General features: G+C 43.3%; 2 protein-coding genes across 8 annotated transcripts in view; one reads left to right on the plus strand and one right to left on the minus strand.

Annotated features, from left to right (window-relative positions):
• The window catches only part of eif2b4 (eukaryotic translation initiation factor 2B, subunit 4 delta), a 293,112-nt gene extending 276,180 nt beyond the window's left edge, over positions 1-16,932 (minus strand). Inside the window, exons 1-2 of one of the 2 annotated variants that reach the window (XM_085997499.1) lie at positions 16,701-16,932; positions 7,539-7,670 (exon numbers count right to left, since the gene is read on the minus strand). In XM_085997499.1, coding sequence (XP_085853625.1) covers positions 7,539-7,670; positions 16,701-16,740 — 172 coding nt within the window. In that variant the 5' untranslated portion in view covers positions 16,741-16,932. The remainder of the gene's footprint in view (positions 1-7,538; positions 7,671-16,700) is intronic. The other variant, XM_085997500.1, reaches the window with a different exon arrangement.
• A 161-nt stretch (positions 16,933-17,093) lies between these two features.
• LOC147112830 (E3 ubiquitin-protein ligase RNF19A) overlaps positions 17,094-23,428 on the plus strand; it is a 120,903-nt gene continuing 114,568 nt past the window's right edge. For 2 of the 6 annotated variants that reach the window (XM_085997506.1, XM_085997507.1), the window contains exon 1: positions 17,441-17,604. The gene's annotated coding sequence lies outside the window, so the exon portion shown is untranslated. Of the gene's footprint in view, positions 17,219-17,440; positions 17,725-23,428 lie in introns of those variants that run through there. The other 4 variants (XM_085997505.1, XM_085997501.1, XM_085997502.1 and 1 more) reach the window with 4 other exon arrangements.

Consider the following 23,428-nt stretch of genomic DNA (forward strand, 5'->3'; position numbering starts at 1 on the left):
ACTACAACCTGCATACTCAAAATGTGTAGGGCACATTTCAGACACTTAAAACTGTTCCTTACTTTCCAACTTGCTTATTTTTCAAGCTTACTCATCAATTAGCCCTTTAAGACTAAGCATCATCAATTCCCCTTTTACATATTTTAACCAATCCACTTCAAGGACTTGACTCAATTTATATATACATTCTACATCAGCTTGGATCAGTTGTAGCTGAGACAGAAGTGGGATTCAAGCACTACTCCAGGACTGGAGTGCCGTACTGAGGGAGTGCTGCACTGTTGAAGGTGCAGCGTGTTAGATAAAACATTAAACCAAAACTCTGTTTTGGTAGTTAGGTTGAAGGTTAAAAATCCCATGGCACTATTCAAAGAAGAGCAGTGTCCCAGCCAACATTCTTTCCTCAGCCAACAGTATCAAAAGATCAGCTCACTGATCCCACTGCTGTGCACAAGATGGCTGCCATGGTCACATGCATAACAGCAACTTTACTCAAAGAAATTTGTTGCATGTGAAATACTTGGCATTTCTGAGAAACATGATACGCCACAAGTGCTTTTTTTTTTTTTTTTTTACTAATTTATGTCTGCCTCTCTTGTGGCATTGCACATGGTATAATTGAAGAATATGGTCTCTCTTACCCGTCTCTTATCTTCATATTACTATTTCTCGATAAGTCTTTCCTCTGCTGCTTTTGACTCTCTTTCACATCTCTTCTGCTTCCCTGTCTTTTCCTTCTTTCCTTTTGAGGTTACTGATTGCAACCATGGCATTCTATTTGAATCAGAGCTGTCCTCCTCATCACCAACACCACCCACTTCTATCTCTGTAGCATTACTCGTCTCCAACCCTGCCTCAACTTATCAGCTGCTGAAACCCTCATCCATGCTTTTGTTACCTCCAAACACGACAATTCCAATGCTTGCCTGGATGGCCTTCCATCTCCCACCCTCCATAAACTGGAGCAAAACTCTGCAGCCCATATCCTAACTCGCATTCACCCATCACCCCTGTGCTCGCTGACCTACATTCACTACCAGTCCACCAAAATCTCAAATTTAAAATTCTCATCCACGTGTTCAAATCTCTCCATGGCCTCGCCCCTCCCCATCTCTAACCTCCTCCAGCGCTACAATACTCCAAGAACTCTATGCTTCTCCAACTGTGGCCTCTTACACAACCCCCACTCCCTTCACCCCACCATTGGCGGTCATGTCTTCAGCCGTCTAGGCCCCAAGCTCTGGAATTCCCTCCTTAAAAACTTCTCTCTCTCCCTTTAAGCACCTCCTTAAACTCACCTCTTTAACAAAGCCTTTAGTCATCTCTCCTAATAACTCTTCCTTCATTTCAGCGTCAATTTTTGTCTATTACACTTGAAGTGCTGTGGGACATTTTCCTACATTAAAAGGTGTTGTTCTTTCAAGTGGAGGTGGTGCATGGCGTAGCAGGGAAGAGCCACCAGAGACTGCAGGCTGCATTTTCTGGTGGGGTTTGCGAGGAAAATTTGACCTATAGCCTTCAGCAGTTCCTTTCCCATCCTCTTGCCATCCCCAGCCATGCTTCCCCCACCCCCTTGCTTCCATTGCATCCCTCATTCCTTTATTTTAATAATAAACTGTTACAAAAAGAAAAGATGAGGACAAGCCAGTTAAGAGACAGTCAACTTCATTAAAAAAGAGAATTCACTTTTGCCACTATACCAGATTAAGATAAAAAGGGACACTTTTATATTTTACTTGCAAGAAATATTAACATTTCTATTCTTTTCCTAACTGATTCTAATAATTGAGTACACTATACAATGCTTTTTTTTTTATAAAAGAAAACTCTCAAATTTTCACCCAATTTCTAGTCATCATAAAAATGGGGTGAACACAAGAACATAAAAATTAGGAGCAGTACGGCCCCTCGAGCCTGCTCCGCCACACGGCCCCTCGAGCCTGCTCCGCCATGCAATAAGATCATGGCTGATCTTCGATATGAACTCCACTTTCCTGCCCCATCCCCATATCCCTTGAGTCCAAAAATCTCTCTCAGTCTTGAATATACACAGTGACTCAGCATCCACAACACTTTTGGGCAGAGAATTCCAAAGATTCACAACCCTCCGAGTGAAGAAATACCTCCTCATCTCAGTCTTAAAAGGCTGGCCCCTTATCCTGAGACAATGCCCCTTAGTTCTAGACTCTCCGTCAGGGGAAACTATCTCAGTATTTATCCTGTCAATCCCCCTCAGAATCTTATATGGTTCAATGAGATCACCTCTCATTCTTCGAAACTCCAGAGAGTATAGGCCCAATCTACTCAGTCTCTCCTCACTGGACAACCCTCTCATCCCAGGGATCAATCTAGTGAATCTTCGTTGCACCCCCTCTAAGGCAAGTACAGGAAACTTTGTGTTATCTGGAGGCTAAATCACAGAATCACAGAAACCCCACAGTGCAGATAGAGGCCATTTCGGCCCATCGAGCCTGCACCGACACATATCCCACCCGATCCCCGTAACCCCTACAACAACACATATCCCACCCTATCCCTGTAACCCCACGTATTTAATCCCCCTAACACTAAGGGTCAATTTATCATAGCCAATCAACCTAACCCGCACATCTTTGGACTGTGGGAGGAAACCGGAGCACCCGGAGGAAACCCACGCAAACACGGGGAGAATGTGCAAACTCCACACACAGTCACCCGAGGCCGGATTCGAACCCGGGTCCCTGGCGCTGTGAGGCAACAGTGCTAACCACTATGCCACCGTGCTTCCCAATGTCCGGCAAGATCGAGCCACCGGCAAAAATCAGGAGCCGTTTTTTTTCTTTTCGTTGCTTTTTTCTCAACAGGCAAGCTCTGTAGCTAAGCAACAGCTTCAGCTAGAGACGCTACAGAGATGCTTGCCGACTGTTTGGAAGCTGTTGCTAAGCAACAGGGTTTGTTGATTCACAGAGCTGAAAATCTCCATATGCTTCAACATTTGCACTGGAGCGTCCGGCAGTTTTGAGGGAACGGCAACAGCTCAGTCCCGTCGGTGCCGGATAGCACAAAGTTTCCTGTATATCCTTCCTTAAATAAGGAAACCAAAACTGTGCACAGTACTCCAGGTCTGGTCTCACCAGAGCCCTGTACAATTGCAGCTAGACTGCCTTACTCTTGTACTCCAACCCTCTAGCAATAAAGGCCAACATGCCATTTGCCTTCCTAACTGCTTGCTGATTGGGTGCAGGCTTTAGAATTAATAATTACAATCCTTCATAGGAATACTGAGAAGTTACAACATAGAAACAGGCCATTCGGCTCAACCTGTCCATTTTACATAGAGACATAGAAGATAGGAGCAGGAGTAGGCCATTCGGTCCCTTGAGCCTGTTCCGCCATTTAATGAGATCATGGCTGATCATCCAAATTCAGTACCCGGTCCCTGCTTTCTCCCCATATCCCCTGATCCCTTTAGCCTCAAGAAATATATCTAACTCCTTCTTGAATATATTTAATGAATTGGCCTCAACTGCCTTTTGTGGTAGAGAATTCCACAGGTTCACCACTCTCTGGGTGAAGAAATTCCTCCTCATCTCTGTCCTAAATGCCTTACCCCTTATCTTTAGACTGTGACCCCTGGTTCTGGACTCCCCTGCCATCGGGAACAGCCTTCCTGCATCTAGTCTGTCTAGTCCTGTTAGAATTTTATAAGTTTCAATGAGATCCCCTCTCATTCTTCTAAACTCGAGCGAATACAAGCCCAATCGACCCAATCTCTCTTCATATGTCATTCCTGAGATCCCAGGTATCAGTCTGGTGAATCTTCGCTGCACTCCCTCCATGGCAAGAACATCCTTCCTCAGATAAGGCGACCAAAACTGCACACAATACTCAAGGTGTGGTCTCACCAAGGCCCTGTACAACCGCAGCAAGACATCCTTGCTCCTGTACTCGAATTCTCTCTCTATGAAACCCAACATACCATTTGCCTTCTTAACCGCCTGCTGCACCTGCATGCTTACCTTCAGCAACTGGTGCACAAGGACACCCAGGTCTCATTGCACTTCCCCTTTACCCAATCTATTACCGTTCAGATAATAATCTGTCTTCCTGTTTTTGCCACCAAAGTGGATAACCTCACATTTATCCACATTATACTGCATCTGCCATATCCCCCAACCTGTCCAAATCACCCTGGAGTTTCTCGGCATCCTCCTCACAGCACACACGCCCACCCAGCTTTATGTTGTCTGCAAACTTGGAGATATTACATCTAGTTCCCTCGTCTAGATCATTAATATATATTGTGAATAGCTGGGGTCCTAGCACTGATCCCTGTGGTACCCCACTAGTCACTGCCTGCCACTCGGAAAAAGACCCGTTTATTCCAACTCTTTTAGCATTTACCCTTCACCAAGTGAATATTTCTAATCACATATACCCACACTGTTCCCATATCCTTTCATCTGTGCCCACATCCGCCTATAAAATCTAATCTGGAATGTTGACATTGTTTCTACTTCAACTACCAATCCTGGAAATGAATTCCACAGCCTCACAACGTTCTGTGTAAAGAGGTTTCTCCTCTCTGTTCTAAATCTTTTACATTACCTATGGCCCCTCATTCTCGAGCCCTCAATGACTGGAAATTGTCTATTTTTATTGACCCGCAATGTCAAAGTGTCATTAATCTGCAATGTTGAGAAAAAAGCCCCAAATTTTCCAAATGCTTTTTCGTCTTTGTATTTCCTCTTACTAGGCAGCATCCTAATGAATCTTCTGCATTGTATCATCTCTAAAGCTTCAATATCCTCCCTATAGTGAGCAGCCCAATACTGCACACAGTACTCTAACCAAGTCTGAAGCTTTTATATGGGCTCATCATTACCTTTTCACTTTTATATTCTACATGTGGTGATAAAACTTAGAATTCTATTACCTTATTGTATAGCCGGAGGTGCTGCTTTACTCGTGAACCTGTAACCCCCCAAGTCCCTCTGCTCTTCCACAGCAGCAAGCCTACTTCCCTTCACAATATAATTACTGCTGTTACTTCTTTTAACTAAAATATATCACTTCACACTGATTGAATTCCATTTGCCACTTTTTAGCCCATTTACCCATCTTATCAATATCCATTTGCAGCTTCCTTTAGTCTTTTAAAGAATTAACTATACCTTCCATTTTGGTATAATTTGCAAATTTTGACACCACTCTCTCTAGCCCTATCCAAATCACTGATATACACAGTGACCAGAAGTGGCCCTAAAACTGAACCCTGTGAAACACCACTACACAGTTACAACCATTCTGAAACCAGATATCTGCTAACATGCAGCTCTACCTCACCACCACCTCTCTTAATCCCTGCACTCCCTCTGTATTGTCAGGCATCCAGTGCCGGATGAGCAGATATTTCCTCCAATTAAACTTTGGGAAAGCCAAAGCGATTGTCTTCAGTTCTCTAGCCACCGATTCCATCCCTTGGCCACCGTCTCAGGCTAAACATGACTGTTCGCAACCTCGGCATCCTATTTGACCCCAAGCTGAGCTTCCAACCCTATATCCTCGCCATCACCAAGACTGCCTACTTCCACAATATAGTCGGCCTCAGCTCACCTGCTGCAGAAACCCTGATCCATGATTTTGTTACCTCCAAATTCGACTTTTCTAATGCTCTCCTGGCCAGCCTCCATAAATTTTACCTAATCCAAAACTCTGCTGGCGTAGATATACACCTTGTTTCCTAACCTCAGTGTGCCTTGTATTGGAATAATTACCCTAACTCGCACCAAGTCTCATTCACCCATCACCCCTCTTCTAGTGGACCTACATTGGCTCCCAGTCCAGCAACACCTCAATTTTAAAATTCTCATCCTTTTGCTCAAATTCCTCCAAGGCCTTGCTGCTCCCCAGTTCCTTCAGCTCTTCAACCCATCGAGATCTCTGTGCCCCTCCAATTCTAGCCTCTTCTGCATCCCTGACTTTCTTCACCCGACCATTGGCGGCCGTGCCTTCAGCTGTCTAGGGCCTAAGCTCTGGAATTCACTTCCTAAACCTCTTCCTCTCTCGCCTCCTTAAAACCTACCTCTTTAGCTTAGCTTTTGGTCACCTGACCTAATGTCTCCTTCTTTGGCTCGGTGCCAATTTGTTTCGTCTCATTATACTACTGTGAAGCACCTTGGGACGTTTTACTGCATTGAAGGCGCTATATAAATCTAAATGGAAGTACCGGTTATTGTTATCCCGAACTCTCACTCCGTTTGCTCCCTTCAAACCAATTTTTAATTCATTTTGCTATCCTCCCCTAGATCCACACTCCTTAATGTTGTGAGTGGTATGTTGTTGAAGGATTTCCTAAAGCCCATTTATATTACATCCACTGAATTTCTCCCATCTACCATGTCTGTTACCGCCTTAAACAATTCTTTGTCAAGCATGATAGTCCCTTTTGAAATACTTCTAACTATTTTCTCTTTATCTGGATAGATCTTAATTAGAGACACTACTATTTTCCCTACCACAGATGTTAAGCTAACTGGCCTGTAATTACCCAGATTAGCAGTCTGCCTTTTTTAAACACAGGCACTGTGTTGGCCACTCTCCAGTCCTCCGGCACCCATCCACACTCAGTTGAGCCTTCAGACCATGATCAGCTGGGAATTCTACGCAGATTTAAATCGAACGATTTGAGCTCCGTACTACCTGCCCACATCAACCAACTCAACAAAATGAACAACTGACTGACTTGATGTGTTTTGGTTATTATACCTAATTCTAAGCTTAGCCAAGATAGCCCGGAGGCAAATCAAGATATGCTGCTGTTGGGTGGGCAGCACCAGGAGCTAACAAAGCAACCAATTTTTCCATCAACGCTCAGTTTTTATTTGAAGACCATCTGAAAATGAGTTTCAATTGTCTTCCAACCCCCACCTACACACAAAACAAACAAGAGGTTCCTTCATTCAGAATGGTGGGATAGTTGGGTTTCACTGCTCACAGTGCAACTAGACAACTGATCAACAGGAGTAACGCTGACAAAGAGGTGAGTGTAACTGCCAGCTCTTGCCTGCCCTAGAGATATGGGTCCCACCCTACTTGCATCAACTTTCCATGAACATAATACAATATACAATGATGAAATTAAACTGAAGGAGATTTTTTTTGTATAGCATTGTTAATTTGACTGAGTGTTTTGTAGCTTTAATAAAATGGGGGAGGGGAAGGAATGCAGCTTTAGTTTGCTGCAATGTAAGCTATTTTTATACCTGCTTCAGAGTTACCACCATTACTACTTTCTGATCTCCACCATCTTTTCATTTTGTATCCAGCAATGATTAAGTACAATACATATTTAACTAATGCAGAGAAAATCAAAAAGTGAGCAACTGCAACATGCAAGGGACAAATTGCCCTGGCCCTTATTAATCTCAACATCTGGTCCACAGAAGGTTGATAAACACTCCCATCCTGAAATTTTGACTCATTGACATCAAGTCTCAGAGAAACATGACTCCCACAATCACGTTTTGAGAACACAAAAGAAAAAATGTTTTTCAAACCTTCTGAATCTTTTTCAAAGCCCATGATCTTCTCATCAGAGTCCTCAAACTCCAGTTCTTGCCCCAGCATCAAGTCACTCTCCAAGACCAGCTCTTCTGGCCCATTGTGTTCACAGCCATCCTCTGATTCAACTGCAGAATTAAAATAGTTAAAATAGTTTAGCCGACATCATCGTGGGAATATTCTATCACTTACTTTATTACCTCTCTTGGGTATGGTGGTCATCTGTTTTGAAATGTAGAACAACCTTCACATATAAATTAATCGGTTGCCAACTAAATGGCAGAAGTCACTGTGACACTACCTGGAGTACTGTGTACAGTTCTGGTCTCCTTACCGAAGGAAGGATATACTCGTCTTAGAGGGGGTGCAATGAAGGTTCACTAAATTGATTCCTGGGATGAGAGCGCTGTCCTATGAGGAGTGAGTAGAATGGGCCTATATTCTCTGACGTTTAGAAGAATGAGAGGTGATCTCATTGAAATGTGTAAAATTCTTAAAGGGCTTGACAGGGTAAGTGCTGAGAGGCTGTTTCCCCTGACTGGAGAGTCTAGAACTAGGGGGCATAGTCTCAGGATAAGGGGTCGGTCATTTAGGACGGAGATGAAATTTCTTCACTCAGAGGGTTCTGAATCTTTGGAATTCTCTACCCCGGAGGGCTGTGGAGGCTCAGTCGATGAGTATATTCAAGCAGAGATTGATAGATTTTTGGACACGAAGGGAATCAAGAGATATGGGGATAGCGCAGGAAAGTGGCGTTGAGGTGGAAGTTCAGCCATAATCTTATTGAATGGCAGAGCAGGCTTGATGGGCTGTATGGCCTACTCCTGCTCCAATTTCTTATGTTCTTTAACTGTCTGGTGCTGGAGATTCCCACTTTGGCTTTGCTGTAATATAACAAGCAAAATGTGAAGCTACGTCTCCAAAGCCCTAGGTGGTCCACTGGACCTATTGGGAATTTTGTAAGTGCATATTTTTAATCTCTCTAATGTTAGGAGACAAATTTGTTGTTGTTGAGCTGCATGCATGGTGGACTCGGCAATATAATCTGTATAATTAACAGCATGTATGTGAAAGCCATTTCCATGCTTCCAGGTATCATCAGGAGGTAGCATGTAAATGGTGAATAGGAGAGAGCCAAGTAAAGTATCTTGAGGTACACCAGAGGTGACCATGCACACACACAAGGAGAAACTATTTGTGGTGATGCTGAAGTGGAACCAGGAGAGAGCAGTGCCACAAAGCTGGACAGTGCGAGAAAAGGTGCAGCTGGGTGAAATTATCAACAGTGTCAAAGGCAGCAGAGAGGTCAAAGAGGATGAGGACGAACAGTGAGCTATGGCCAGTCACCAAGATGTTGCTGGTGAATTTGACCAGTGTCGCTTCAGTGCTGTGGGTGCATTGGAAACCCGATTGAAAGGCTTCAAAACAGGAAGTGATGGCAGCATTATTGTGAGGCAATGATGTATTTCAGGACTTTTGAAAGGACAGACTGATGATGGGGCAATAGTTGGAGAAGATGGAGGAAATTAAATAGGTTTTTTGGAAGGGGTGTGATAAAATATGTTTTGAAACACAGAGGCCAAGGCAAAGTTTAGGGATAGGTTGATGATATCAGTAATCATATGACTGATGGAGATTGGGTGGTCAGGAGCTGGAATGGGAAGGTGCCAAGGAAGCAGATTGAAGACTGCATAATTGAGTTGAATGATGACAAGGAGAGGAGTGAAGATAGAGCAGAGACTATGGAGAAACAGAAGATGGGAGCCTGAAAAGTGAATGGGCGGGGAGAGTTTAAAAGGAAGCAGAGCAGATCCCTTCGACATTAAACAGGAGAAAATTCATGAGTCTCTTGCATTCGGTGTCTGAGGTTAGAATGGAAGGAAGAGACAGGTTGCTATGAAGAGATAGATTATGCTTGTATAGCGAACTGAAACCCTGTAGCAAATTGATGGAATGCAAAGATCGCGGAAAGGAGAGTTCCGGGAAGTGGATATGTGGAGGAGAGTGCTGCAGAAGAGAAACATATCAATACCATGATGGCAGTTTACTTCTGACCTTTGAAGTTATCAAGATTGGGTAACTGATCAGAAACTATACGTTGACATTGTAAAATTCTGATTCCAAGTAGAACTTGGGCAAGATATAATCACGTTTAAAACACCAACATCTACACTCTCTCACTGCCAGCTGGAGAGAACTTCCTCAATGAATAATGACTTTTCTTGGTGTATATTTTCAAGCAAGTACCAGCATTTAAGAACAATGTCATCTGGTAAACTATCCATTTCTCACCTCTAGCCTTCAACTTCTCTCGTCATCTCTCTATTTTATCGATAATTGATCCCTGAACCTTCCTCTCGTTCATCTCAGTTCCAAATATACCAGTCCTTCTCCCTGCATCCTCACTGTGTTGAAATCTAATTTCCTACTCTAACTTATTCTTCTCCAGTACCTCAAAATTGTGAAACTCCTCATCGTCTTCAGTATTGGACTTCCTCCAAGCCTCAAGCTTTTAAAACCAAATTTTGGTGTCACCTAACCACTTCTTGATTGACTTAGTCGTCTCTCTGTTCAACCTTTATGGTGCCCTTCACTAGTGTGCCTTCACTGAGGCATCTTAGTTAAAAAAAGACAAACCCGTGACCTAAATCACCCAGTATTTCTACCCCTGAAATACAAACACAGCCGAAAAACATAGCATATTTGCTTGCTTTTGCAAAAACATACTATGCCTTCTTGACTGTGACTTATCCGTGGTTCCAAAACTGTATCTTAGTCAATAATCTATTCTACACTCAACCGGGGTTTCTTTGGAAGCAGGCTGCAGCAGAGTTGCCCCTTCTACTCTTACACAAATAGATGGTTAACCAGTGGTCACTTTCATGGAACACGATTCCCAGCTTTCAAAAAGATGAATTGCTTGGTACATCTGGGTGTTTCTACCCCAAGTCTCCTAGTTTAAATATGTAATGAACTCCCTGAATATGAGAGTATAATTAAACAGAGAGTATGTCACAGGGGAACACAAGGAATACCAGGTGGCAAAACACCTGCCGCAGCATCTTCTTTTGAACCGAGACAAGTGGAAAATTCTAAAATCTCAGTCCTTCCTACATTGCATGGCCTCAGTCCTGCTACAACCATGGGCATTTCATCTGTGGAGGTTGCAGCTGGTATGGGTTGAAAGGTAAATCGATTCCCTAGTTTCACTTGATTCCGTTTTGAGAATCATAGAAGAAATTTCAGAGTTTTGTTTTCTTGGACATTTTACTCACTATTTACTCTCTCGGGAGATGGTCATTTGGGAGAAGCCCGGGACGATGTACATGTTTATCCTTTTTTGAAAGCAGCAGATTCAAAGGGCTGAATGGTCTTGCTTCATCCCATATTTTCTTTTGTTGCTTGTCCTCTAATTCTCCAGGTTATGAGCAACAGGAGAGGTAATATTCAACTCAATATCACCACACTGGAATTTGCCTACCATGTGTCAGATGCATTTCAATCAAACATTCAAATACTTTTACCATCATGAAAATCATTGTTTTTATTGTTCTGAAAACCACACAGCAGCTCTAAATAGAAGTATAGAGCTTTACAGCACAGAAGGCCACCCAGCCCATTGTGACTGCACCAGCTCTTTGCTTGAGTAATCCAAAATTAATCCCACTGCCCTGTCTTCTCCCTGTGTCTTCCTCAGCTTCAACTATTTATCCATTCTTTTCCTTAAAAGGTGCAGTGGTCTCTTCCTCAATCATTCCCTGTGGTAAAGTATTCCAAGCTCCAACAACCCTATGCACCAACAAAACTTCTCCGAACCCCTCTCCTTGCTCTCAGTGACAATTGTCAGTGAGCGCTGTATTAAAACCCCTTGTATTTTGGGGAGTAAAACTGCACCTTTGACTCCATTGTGGGAGTGGGGAAATCAGCTGAGAGATATGAACCTACTGGAAAGAGTCAAATTTTACCCTGTTTATAGACTGAAGTGTGAACTCTACAAGTTAGTCAATATATTAACGTATATAATCTTATATTCAGTCATTCTCCCAATTTCGCTGATAAGTCACTGCATTAATGCTCAGGTCGGAAGGTTAGTTAGTAGCAGAAGTCCGATTTCCTTTCCTGGGTTTTTAAACTAAATAATTGTGTAATGTATGTTTGTGTGGAGACTGATGAGGCAGCCAAGCACTAAAGAACGGGATATACAATACACTCAGGTTTGTGGGTGACCCAGTTTTCCTTCTATAGTGCAGTACCTCACATTTACAAGCATCGGAGGGGAAAAAAATAAGTTTTAGTCCAGCGAGGGAAAACAAATCAACTAAAAACACAAATCTACAAGTCAAATTTTATCCTGGTTAAAAAGTGAAGCGAACACATGTTGATAATGTATTAATGCATTCACATTGATTTTAAGATTTTCCTCTCAAATTTCCTGATGTTTAAACTATCCGTCACTGTTTCACTCACTGACAGGTTTTATAGGAGCCTCGTCAGATTCAATCACCCTTTCTCCTCAATGTGCATTGGGTTTCTGAATCCAAGCCATCTATGCAAATTAGAAACAGCCAACGCCTCAGCAACATTCCCTGAAGCACGATACTCCGTACTTCTGCACACTCTGGCATCACTCTCTGAACGAATACCCACCACTAACTTTTCTTCAGCCAATTTCTTATTCATTTCCTAGTCTTACTGTGAATTCCCAGCACTTTATGCTTACGCAGTAATCTAATTAAAGGATGCCATGAAATATTAATACCCTACAACAGAATTATTAAAAAGTAAATGACAAAAATATGTAACTTCCACTCCTATAATAGTTAACATGATTAGTATACATTAGCACTGTGTATAAATGCATCATGAAATTATTTCTATATAAATATTTATATTCTTTGACACCCTTATTGTTCACATGGCACACAATATGACTATAGACAAATCCTATTATGACATAGTGCTGGATGGGTTGTGGGGGCGTGCGGGGGAACTCCTTCCAAAATAAAACATTTATTCAGAACATGAATTCAAGACAAGAACCTGATTACCAGATCATTTATACCTGCCCCCCACACAGAGGTTTGTTCAGATATCTTTGCAGCACCTTTTCATTTTTTTTTCTACCTTCTTCTCCTGAAGGCATTGATTTCATGGGCAGTATCTTACCTCGCTAAGTGACTTTATTCGCAGCACGCCAGCCTCGACTGAACCACAAAGGACATGACAGCCGAGGCCAATCCTGGCCTCGCTCAAACTCTGCACGGCTGTACTTCCAGCAGAGGTCACTGGATAGAGATCAGGAGTGGAAACCCTGGGCAATTTGCCCTACCCTACTTTACCCTAGAGGCACTGCAATGAATTGTAGCGCCTGACTGCTGTCCTGATTGAGATCAGCTAACTCAGTGCAAACTGTCGATCAAAACTGGAATCTTCCTGATCTCAGAAATGGTGTTTACCTTTAAGCCATGTGGGAAGCCAGCATCCTGCCTCTGAAAAGGATAGAAAGGCAACATGCTGCTAGGCTCTGTTTAAAAACCACTCGAACAGTCGAGCTAAGAGCGGAATATTAATGGCAAGAGACTAGGAGCTGTGGTGGAGCAAGGGATTTGGGTGTCCATGTGCACAAATACAAAAAGCAATCAGTGTGGTCAATTTGGTTGACAGCCAATGGAAGGGGGGGGGGGGGGAAGTGTAAAACACCAGATTTGAATGGTGTGGTAGAGCTAATACAATGTTCATCTCTATCTCAAGGGGGTTGGAATTCAAAAGTAAGCAAGAGTTGCTTCCGTTGTACAGAGCCTTGGGCAGAACCATCTGAAGTACAGTGTTCCGTTTTGGGCACCAAACCTCAGGAAAGATATATTGGCTTTGGAAGTGTTACAGCACAGATTCACCAGAAGGATACCAGGGCTTAAATGGTTAAGTTATGACAGGTTGCTTAAACTTGCCTTGCATTGCCTTGAGTTGAGAAGGTTCAGGGGTGATCTAATCGAAGTCTTGGAAATGACAAAGGATTTGATAGAGTAGACACACAGAAACTATTGCCTTTAGTGAGGAAACCCAGAACAAGTGGGCATAATCTTAACATTAAGAGCTAGGCCATTTAGGAGTGAAATCAGGAAGCACTTTTTCCACATAAAGGGTAGTGAAAATCTGGAAAACTCTCCCTCAAAAGGCTGTAGATTTTTGTTAGGTAAGAGTATCAAGGGATATGGAGCAAAGGCAGGTAAATGAAGTAGAGGTGCAAAAGACAAGGCTGAAGCGTTTGCAACCATCTTCAACCAGAAGTGCGAAGTGGATGATTCATCTCAGCCTCCTCCTGAGGTCCCACCATCACAGAAGCCAGTCTTCAGCCAATTCGATTCACTCCACGTGATAAACGGCTGAGCACACTGGATACAGCAAAGGCAATGGGCCCCGACAACATCTCGGCTGTCGTACTGAAGGGTTGTGCTCCAGAACTAGCCGTGCCTCTAGTCAAGCTGTTCGAGTACAGCTACAACACTGGCATTTACCCAACAATGTGGAAAACTGCCCAGGTATGTCCTGTCCCCAAAAAGCAGGACAAATCCAATCCAGCCAATTACCACCCCATCAGTCTACTCTCAATCAGCAAAGTGATGGATGGTGTCATCGACAGTGCTATCAAGCGGCACTTACTCACCAATAACCTGCTCACCGATGCTCAGTTTGGGTTCCACCAGGACCTCGCGGCTCTAGACCTCATTACAGCCTTGGTCCAAACATGGACAAAAGAGCTGAATTCCAGAGGTGAGGCGAGAGTGACTGCCCTTGACATCAAGGCAGCATTTGACCAAGTGTGGCATCAAGGAGCTCTAGTAAAATTCAATGGGAATCAGGGGGAAAACTCTCTACTGGCTAGAATCATACCCAAGACAAAGGAAGATGGTTGTGGTTGTTGGAGGCCAATTATCAAAGCCCCAGCATATCGCTGCAGGAGTTCCTCAGGGCAGTGTCCTGGGCCTAACCATCTTCAGCTGCGTCATCAATGACCTTCTTTCCATCATGAGGTCGGAAGTGGGGATGTTCGCTGATGACTGCAGTGCTCCGTTCTATTCGCAACGCCTCAGATAATGAAGTAGGCCATGCCCGCATTCAGGCTTGGGCTGATAAGTGGCAATTAACATTTGCACCACACAAGTGCCAGGCAATGACTATCTCCAACAAGTGAGAGCCCAACCACCGCCCCTTGACATTCAACAACACTACCATTGCCGAATCTCCCACCATCAACATCCTGGGGGTCACCATTGACCAGAAACTTAACTGGACCAGCCACACAAAAAATGTGGCTACAAGAGCAAGTCAGAGGCTGGGTATTCTGCGATTTCTCACCTCCTCACTCCCCAAAACCTTTCCACCATCTACAAGGCACAAGTCAGGAGTGCGATGGAATACTCTCCATTTGCCTGGAATGAGTGCAGCTGCAACAACACTCAAGAAGCTCGACACCATCCAGGACAAAGCAGCCCACTTGATAGGCACCCCATCCACCACCTCATTCACTCTCTGCCACCGCTGCAGTGTGTACCATCTACAAGATGCACTGCAGCAATTCGCCAAGGTTTCTTCGACAGCACCTCCCAAAAGGCTTCTTCGACAGCACTTCCCAAATTCGTGATCTCTACCACCTGTAAAGACAAGAGCAGCAGACGCATGGGAACACCATCACCTCCAACTTCCCCTCCAAGTCGCACATCATCCTGACTTGGAAATATATCGCCATTCCTTCATCGTCATTGGGTCAAAATCCTGGAACTCCCTCCAAACAGCACTGTGGGAGTACCTTCACCATACGGACTACAGCGGTTCAAGAAGGCCGCTCACCACCACCTTCTCAAGGGCAACTAGGGATGGGCAATAAATGCTGGCCTTGCCAGCGACAACCACATCCTAGGAACAAATAAAAAGGTTCAGATCAGCCATGATCTAATTAAACGGTGGAAAAGCCTCGAGGGGTTGACCAGCCTATCACTATTATGTTCCTATGCTCAATATCTCCACTTCCAAGAGCCCAACTTAGATCAGGAACTCATGATGTGTGCAATCACAGGAAAGACCCCATATCTTAACACAGGAAAGTGTGCTACCAATTGAGCCAAACTGATAGTTGCTGGGAAGACCGAAGCCACCATTTTCAGCTCTCACCATAAGCTCAACTCCCTTGCCACTAATTCCATTCCCATCCCTGGCCACTCACCGAGGCAGTACTAGACTCTGTGACCTTGTGCTGAGCTTCAAACCCCAAATCCTATGCATCACCTAGACCACTTACTCTAATCTCTGCAAAATCACACACCTCCATCTTTCCCTCATTGTTGTTGAAATCCTGATGCAAGATTTTGTCAGCTTGACTCAATTTTTCCAGTTTCCTGCTTGCTGGCCTCTCCTCCTTCATTAACTCCCAACATATTCAAAACTCAGCTACCCCCGTCTTGTTCTGAACTAATTCCTACTCATCTATCACTCCCGTCACACTGGCCCCTTGTCCCCCATTGCAGTGATTCAAAAATCTTAGTCCTATTCTTCAAATCCCACCATGGCCTTGTCCCACCCTATCTCTGCAACCTTGTCTAGTGTTACATCCTCTCCCACACCCTTCAAATCTGGTGTATTACACTTCTCCCCCTCCCCACATTAGCTGCACAGCTGTCAACCAAATTGACCATGCTGAAATTCCTTCCTCGAACCCTTAATGTTACTCAGAATTAATTTTTCAGACTGTGCTTTTACACACTTCTCCTAAAGTTACAGTTGGTAAAGGATGCTACTGTCATGTGCCACTGGACTACTTATGCCAATCCAACTTTAACTCCACCGCCTCAGTTTCCAGCTCATATTGAGTATCACAGACCTCCAACAGTAACTTATTACTGACAGCATAATGTACAATAGAAAGTGATGTAAGCAAGGAATTGTAGCAGCTTCAAGTCAGACATGGTTTAAAAACATTCGATAGTGAAAAGCATTTCCTCCCAATTCCCACCATAAGCAAGTTAATACACCTTAGTTAAGACTTTTCTTTCTGTTTAGCAAAGCAATTTTAAATTTGGATCAAGTCAGAATGCAGTCTAACAGAAGTAACCCCACTCCTGTTTCTCTTTTCCTCATTTAAACAGACTGTAACGACTACTTACTTTTCACAGGTTGAGGATTGGACTGTTTTCTTCTGGGCATTTTTCACCTCAACTTAAACTTGCCCTAAAACGTGCTGAGTGAAAAAGCAATACTCCCACGTCTCTAATATTTAATTAACATAAAAAAAGTGAAGTTTCAATCTATTTTACTTCCTGTTTTAAACTAGCTAACAGCCATTAATAAAACACCAGTCCGTAAGAGAGCTAGTGCAGGAAGGAAACCCATTACTTCCTCTCTCTTTCTCTGTGTCCCCACTGACCTCACCACGCACGCTCCCCGCCATGCCGTCAACGCGCACGGGTGCGACATGACGTCAAGACGTTCGCTGACGCCGTCGGCAGACGGAGGCGAATAGCCTTCTGGGTATTGTGGTCTCTAAGCCGAGGGCGGCGGTCGGCCGCGGAATGGCGGGTTACAGCTGGCGCCGCTGTTCGCGCCCCGGGGCCGTCAGGAGCAAAACGATCAACCCGTCGCCGTGTGTAAAAAAAATCATTTCGTCAACATTTTCCCATCAGCCGTAAGCTCGAGCTGTCGTCACGAACCGAACGACTACAATTACCAGAATGCATTGCGGCCACACGCACTGCGTCCCGGAGAATCTTTGATTGTTATTTTATTTTAAATTAGCTTAAACAATTAAATAATTAATAACCAGACTTCGGGTGCTTTAAAGTTGCGATTTTTTTTAGCAACGATCTTCGGGTCGCGAATCCAACTGCGATGATTGGCCGCGGCCAGTTAGTGAACCTTAGCGGACGCAATGTTTACACACAGCGTGATGACGCAGGCGGATGCGCAGGTTGTGGTGACGTTTTGTGCGAGGTGTGGGTTTGGAACGGAATTGGATCAGCTGTTGCAGCTTTTGATGCTGCTGGAGATTGAGGCAAGGCAAGGCAGCTGGGGGTGAGTATAGAGCAGGCCTGGCACTGCAGCTTCACTCTGCATTGTTTCAACCCGGCGCAGCAAGCCCTGTATTGGTTCTACTTTAAGATGGGTGAGAGTTAAAACAAGCAGGTTTCTTTGGTAAATGTTTTTTTTTACTGGTGCATTTTTTTCCCTTTAATTTGGGAGACATTTCTTTTTCTTTCTCTGGTTTGTGCTGAAGGGAAGCCCAATCGAGTTTTCTCTATGTGTCTTCGTCAATTTTACTGTGATATTACGGCTATAACCTTTGAGTTGGTGTCAGTGACCTGACGAGGAGGGGCTCTGGCAAGGAATTTTTTTTTAGCAATTGAATACTCCATTGGTCTACAACACTAGTGGTTTGAGAGTTTCTGTAGGTGGGTATAATGCTGCAAAGGAGGCTCCCTGTGAGTTAAAGTACTCTTAACTCTAACTTCTGTTAGCTACTTAGATTGATTTTTGTGATAGAGATTTAACTTTGGGAAGTAAAAGATTTTCAGTGTATTTAATTTAACTGTATGATTGCTTGTGGGGCAGTTCCTTTTATTGCCTGGGTGCTGGAATATATTTTGTATCAGAGAATTGCCCATATGAATAATGTTTTACTCCAGGCAGGTAAATCTGATGACAATCTTCAGTACTCTTGCTGCATTCTGAATGGATGCCAAAGATCCAAACAGACTTTTAATTTTCTTTTGGTGTCTGTGATCTATCATCTTTCATTTATGCAAAGTAAACTCTTCTTCCTAGTTTATTTAAAGTAAGACCTTTTTAACCAAATAACAGGGAAGGGTTGATGTAAGATGATGGTTGTGAAGTAAAAGTTCATTTTTAGAAGACAGCTTTTAAAATATAACTACATGAATGAATGCTTCTGGACAGCAGCTGCATTGTACTTTGTTACACAATGTGTTTCAAAGTGTTAAATGCAGGCTGATTCCCATTATTTAAAGTTCTTGGTCATCCATGCTGTTGAATGGAGAGGGGGAAGAGGAGTCTCTCAATAATGAATATTTGGGGAAGCTGGAATATAATGATTAAGTCACTAAAGACCTCTCTTAATGCAGATAGTTGGAGGAAGTTCATGGTCTTATCATTTTGGTCAATAAGTCGTGTGCAATATTGTAGAGTAAAAATTAGAACAGGGCAAAGTCTTATTAACGGATTTATCTTTTTTGCTAGATAGTTATGTTTATAGATCCTCAAAGCCCAATTATTTGGGGCATAGTTGAAACAGAAAACTCTTAATAATGGATATAGGATGTGCAAACTGTGATTTGAGTGCATAAAACCCTGCTGTTCAGTAATTCTTAATGACTAACTCTGGTTTTTTCTAGAGCTGTATACAAGATGGACATGTCTATGTCTACTGATGAACTAAACCCACTTTGGAAAAAAAATACTTGGGGAAAATCTTCTTGTACTCCATTACCGACTGCTTTTTTTCCACCTCTGCAACATTGCCTGTTTCTGCCCCACCACCACCACCAGCTCCTCTTCCTCAGCTACTGGGTTCGGTTTCTCTGCAACTCTGGGTTAGGTTTCTCTGAAGCTCACTAGCCAGTCTCTTTGCCTCAATCTTCTACCTATCCAAAATACTGCACGCTTCTCTGCACAGTCCCACACTCCCGTCGCCCCAAGCTCCCTGTGCCCCAGCTATTTGACTTCTAAATTCTCATCCTTGCTTTGAAATCCCTCCATGGCCTTAGTGCTTTCTTAGTGTCCTCCTCCTGCCTTATGCCCCAGGACGCGCCTTTGCTTCTCTTAACACGTCGCCCATCACCCTTGTTCTAAAGGACTTAACTGACTTTCTGATCCCCAATGCGTTGAACTTAAAATCGATGTCCTTATCTTTACATTCCCTCATGGCTTTACCCATCCTACGTTTACCTTTCCCTCTCCATCTTTTAAAACCTCCTCAAAACCTGTCTTTTCATCCAGGTTTTGGGTGAATTTCTGATCCATCCCACAATGGCCTTTTATTCTTTTTAAATATATTTTTTCTTTTTCTCTCTTCCCTCTCTTTCCCTCCCCCCCCCCCCCCCCCCCCCCAAAGCACTGTGGGATATTTTCTACATTAAAAGCCCTGTTTAAATGTAACTTGTTGAAAGAGCTGTCATTTCTATTTAAGCATAGTGTTAAATGTTGCTGTATTTTCTTTACAAGACATGTTTTCTATGTCTTGTGTGTAGTAAGTAAAAGACATTTGTCTGTTACTTTGGTTTTTTTTTTTAAAACTGCAAGGCAGTGTGTAGTTGATTAAAAATACATTTGGATAGTTATGATACTGGTGTCAGTTACCATTTGGTTATTGAATAGGTTGTAGTGTTTTTCCTAGCTTATTAATACTGTGGGGAGGGAGATTTGCAATGAAGCTCATGTTTTAATGTGTCCTACTTAAAAAGCATTATTTTTTTATTGCTCCAACCACCAGTGACAGACCTGTAACCACCAGTACCTCACCTTGATGTTAGAACTCACAATGTGTCCTTTGAACACCACCCCAGGGTTGAAAGGACAACATTTATGACTGTACTGCTGCATGTTCTTCACAGTTCAAGTGGAAATGATGCAGAAATGTCACATTCTCACCATTGCACTTCACTGAGTATCTAGTGATAGCACTGGGATACAGTGGGAATTTGCTGATTATTAGGAGGCTTAAATTGGGAAGTTTGGTTCAGTGGGTTTTATACAAGTGTGCTCACAAAGGCTAAGTGGCAGTCATAGTCGTGGAGTTAGTGGATGGCGCCAAGGAAAATGGTTTAATACAGTTACTTTTTCGCCTCTGTCAGATAACAAGCACGTCATACATGCTATTTAATAAAAAGGGAAAGATCTGCAGTCCTGATATTTCAATAGAGGTGCAGGGGCCGATGTGATGGGCATTCTGTTGCATTTATTGCATTTCAGAACGGGTGACTGCAAACTAAGAGGACCTGCTGTATTCCGAGACTAAATTTAAAACTTACAAAATCAAATGAGATCTACTCTGGTGTCCTATTTCTATATCTTTATCGTAAGGCAGGATAGCTGCTTAAAAATACAAACCTGCCAGCAACAGGACCCTAAAAGACAGGCATGCTGAACAATTTGGCAGGACCCTTAGTCTTCCAGCCCAGTTGGACTCCAAACCAAGCTCAAGAATTCCTTCAACTCTTATGTACGCATTGCTCCCAATGCAATAACAGCCATGCAATAAGCCTAATGTATCAGTGTTCCCTTTCGTAAGCACGATGCAATCAAAAGTGCGGTAACATTACACAAATGTCTCATTAAACCCCTGAAATTTTCTTTCAAGATTAAAAAGCAGCGTGATGCATAAATGCACAGCACCATGGCTTCCTTTTACAAACTAAGGGACGACACCACTGATTTCCCCAAGTACAGTAAAGAGTTCTTGGCCTATGAGGGAGCGATGTCGAGTGAAGTCCATGTACTTCCTGGCGGAAAGTGATGGAGAACTGGATGGCAATCTGTGCTTTTGCTTGTTTTTTGATAACCGGTTACATTAGTAAGAGGCCGGGGATAATTGGCTTGCTGATCTTTTCAGCCAAGAAATGATGTGGGAGATAAAGGGAAAGAGACGGAAGCATTTCAATTAAAAAAAAAAAAACTCGGACTTGAGTTTTGACTGGGTGCATTTTTAATTTAGTCTTTCACAAAGCAAACGAACATTTGTGTCACAGCTTTTTTTGCAATGGCATTGCGTTCCTGGAGCACTGCAAAAATAGTGAGTGAACTAGCACTGCTGTTTACTGTGCAACATTTCCCAGTAGCAAGCTTGCACTCCCAGCCTGTTCTTGGGCCTGTGCTCAAATGTATAATGATCTGGTGTTGGTAGATTTTCAAGGTTTGTTATAGAAACCACACGGTTTTCATTTCCATTGAAATCAAATGAAAATCCGGCGCTTTCTGTAACCGGCGGCTGATCCATAATGCCAATCCTAATGACTGAGTGGCAAATACTCCAGAGGTATCTCACTCCCCTGACTGTTACCCTTGTCCCTGTGGAAGAGTGGCCAAACTATACTGGACACCTTTCTGGTGGCAGGAGGAAGATTGATAATTTATTAGATTTAGAATATTGAATCCTGTGGTTTTGTAATGTTTTAAATCTCTAAGTTTTTCTTAAGTGTATCTTTTTAAAATACTGTTTGTGATATTGTGCCACATAATTGTTGAAGAAATCAGAAACACATTCTTGATGTGGGATAATAATATGCATCATTTTTTGAAAAGTAAAATTCTTTTCAAATTCCCAGTGCAGTTGAACTAGGGCTGTATCCTAAGGCATGGGATGAAAATCAAGCTCTTAGGCAGCCTACAATGATGGACCTACATGCCAATTTGTACCCATCTTTGTTCCAACTCTGGCCTCATTTGCATCTCCACCCAACACCCGCCCCCCCGCCGCCTCCACCTTGTCACGCTGCTTGTCCGACATCTAATACTGGATGAGCAGAAATTTCCTCCAGTTAAATATTGGGAAGATTGAAGCCATAGTCTTTGGTCCCCAGCTAGCCACCGATTCCATGGCCACTGCCTGAGGCTGCACCAGACTGTTGCTACCTTGGTGTCCTATTTGACCCTGAGATGAGCTTCAGCTCCATGTCCTCCATCACCACATCCACCATCATCACGATTGCCCAAGTCCACCTCAGTAATACCGCCTGTCTCCACCCCTGCTTCCGCTCATCTGCTGTTGAAACCCTCATCCATGGTTTTTGTTACACCTCGATTTGACGATTCCAATGTTCTCCTGGCCTGCATCCCACTTTCCACCCTCCGTAAACGTCAGCTCATCCAAAACTCTGCTGTCCCTATCCTAACTCGCACCAAGTCCACCCCTGTGCTCGCTGACCTCCATTGGCTCCCGGTTCAGCAACACCTCGATTTTATAATAAAAAAATTCTCATCCTTGTGTTCAAATCTCTCATGGTCTCAACACTGACTATCTCTGCAACCCCCTACAACCCTCCAAGATCTCTGCACTCCTCCAATTCTGGCCTCTTGCGCATCCCTGATTTTCATCGCTCCACCATTGGCGTCTGTGCCTTCAGCTGCCGAGGCCCTAAGCCCTGGATTCCTTCCCTAACCGCTCTACCTCTCGCTGCTCCTTAAGAAGCTCTTTAAAACCTAACTACCTGTCCTAATATCTCTTTATCTGGCTCGATGTCAAATTTTGTCTGATAACTTGCCTTTGAAGCACCTTGGGATGTTTTTACTATGCTAAAGGTGCTATATATATGCAAGTTGTTGTTGAGTCACAGAAACTTCATCCATTTTTGTCCCACACTTCGGAATGCTCTCCCTAAATACTTCCACCTTCAATACTTCTCTCTCTCTTCAAAAATCTCAAAATAGACCTCTGATCATTCCTCTGGTTACCTTGCTTAACTCTTCTCCCTTTCACTACTCCTTATCCAGCTTCACCTCTGAAACACTTTTGGAATGTTTTATTCCATTAAAGCTGTGACATAAATGCAAGTTGTTCTTTGCGAAGGTTTCCTGCAATGTAAATCACTGAAGGTGTGACGAATGTAGTTGACTCTGTCCTAGCACCTGTTACTCTCACTAAGTCCTGGTTGCATAGTAATGGGAAAACACAATAGCACAGGCTTAACGGCGGTAAACTTACCCAATTGGTCACATTATTTGGAGGAACAGGAATGGAATGGCGATGGCTGTAAGTTCAAGGTGGGCTGTGCCAAAATCTGAAAGGAAGAATTAATTTTTTTTTTTAAAAAGTTGTGAGTAACAACTGGCACAAGAGAAAACCTGGATATTTTTATTTGTGGTAGTTTCTGTAAAAGTACCAAAT

Source organism: Somniosus microcephalus, chromosome 9 (assembly GCF_052327205.1).
Source record: "Somniosus microcephalus isolate GS21.2 chromosome 9, FLI_Smic_1.0, whole genome shotgun sequence".
Lineage (NCBI taxonomy): Eukaryota > Metazoa > Chordata > Chondrichthyes > Squaliformes > Somniosidae > Somniosus > Somniosus microcephalus.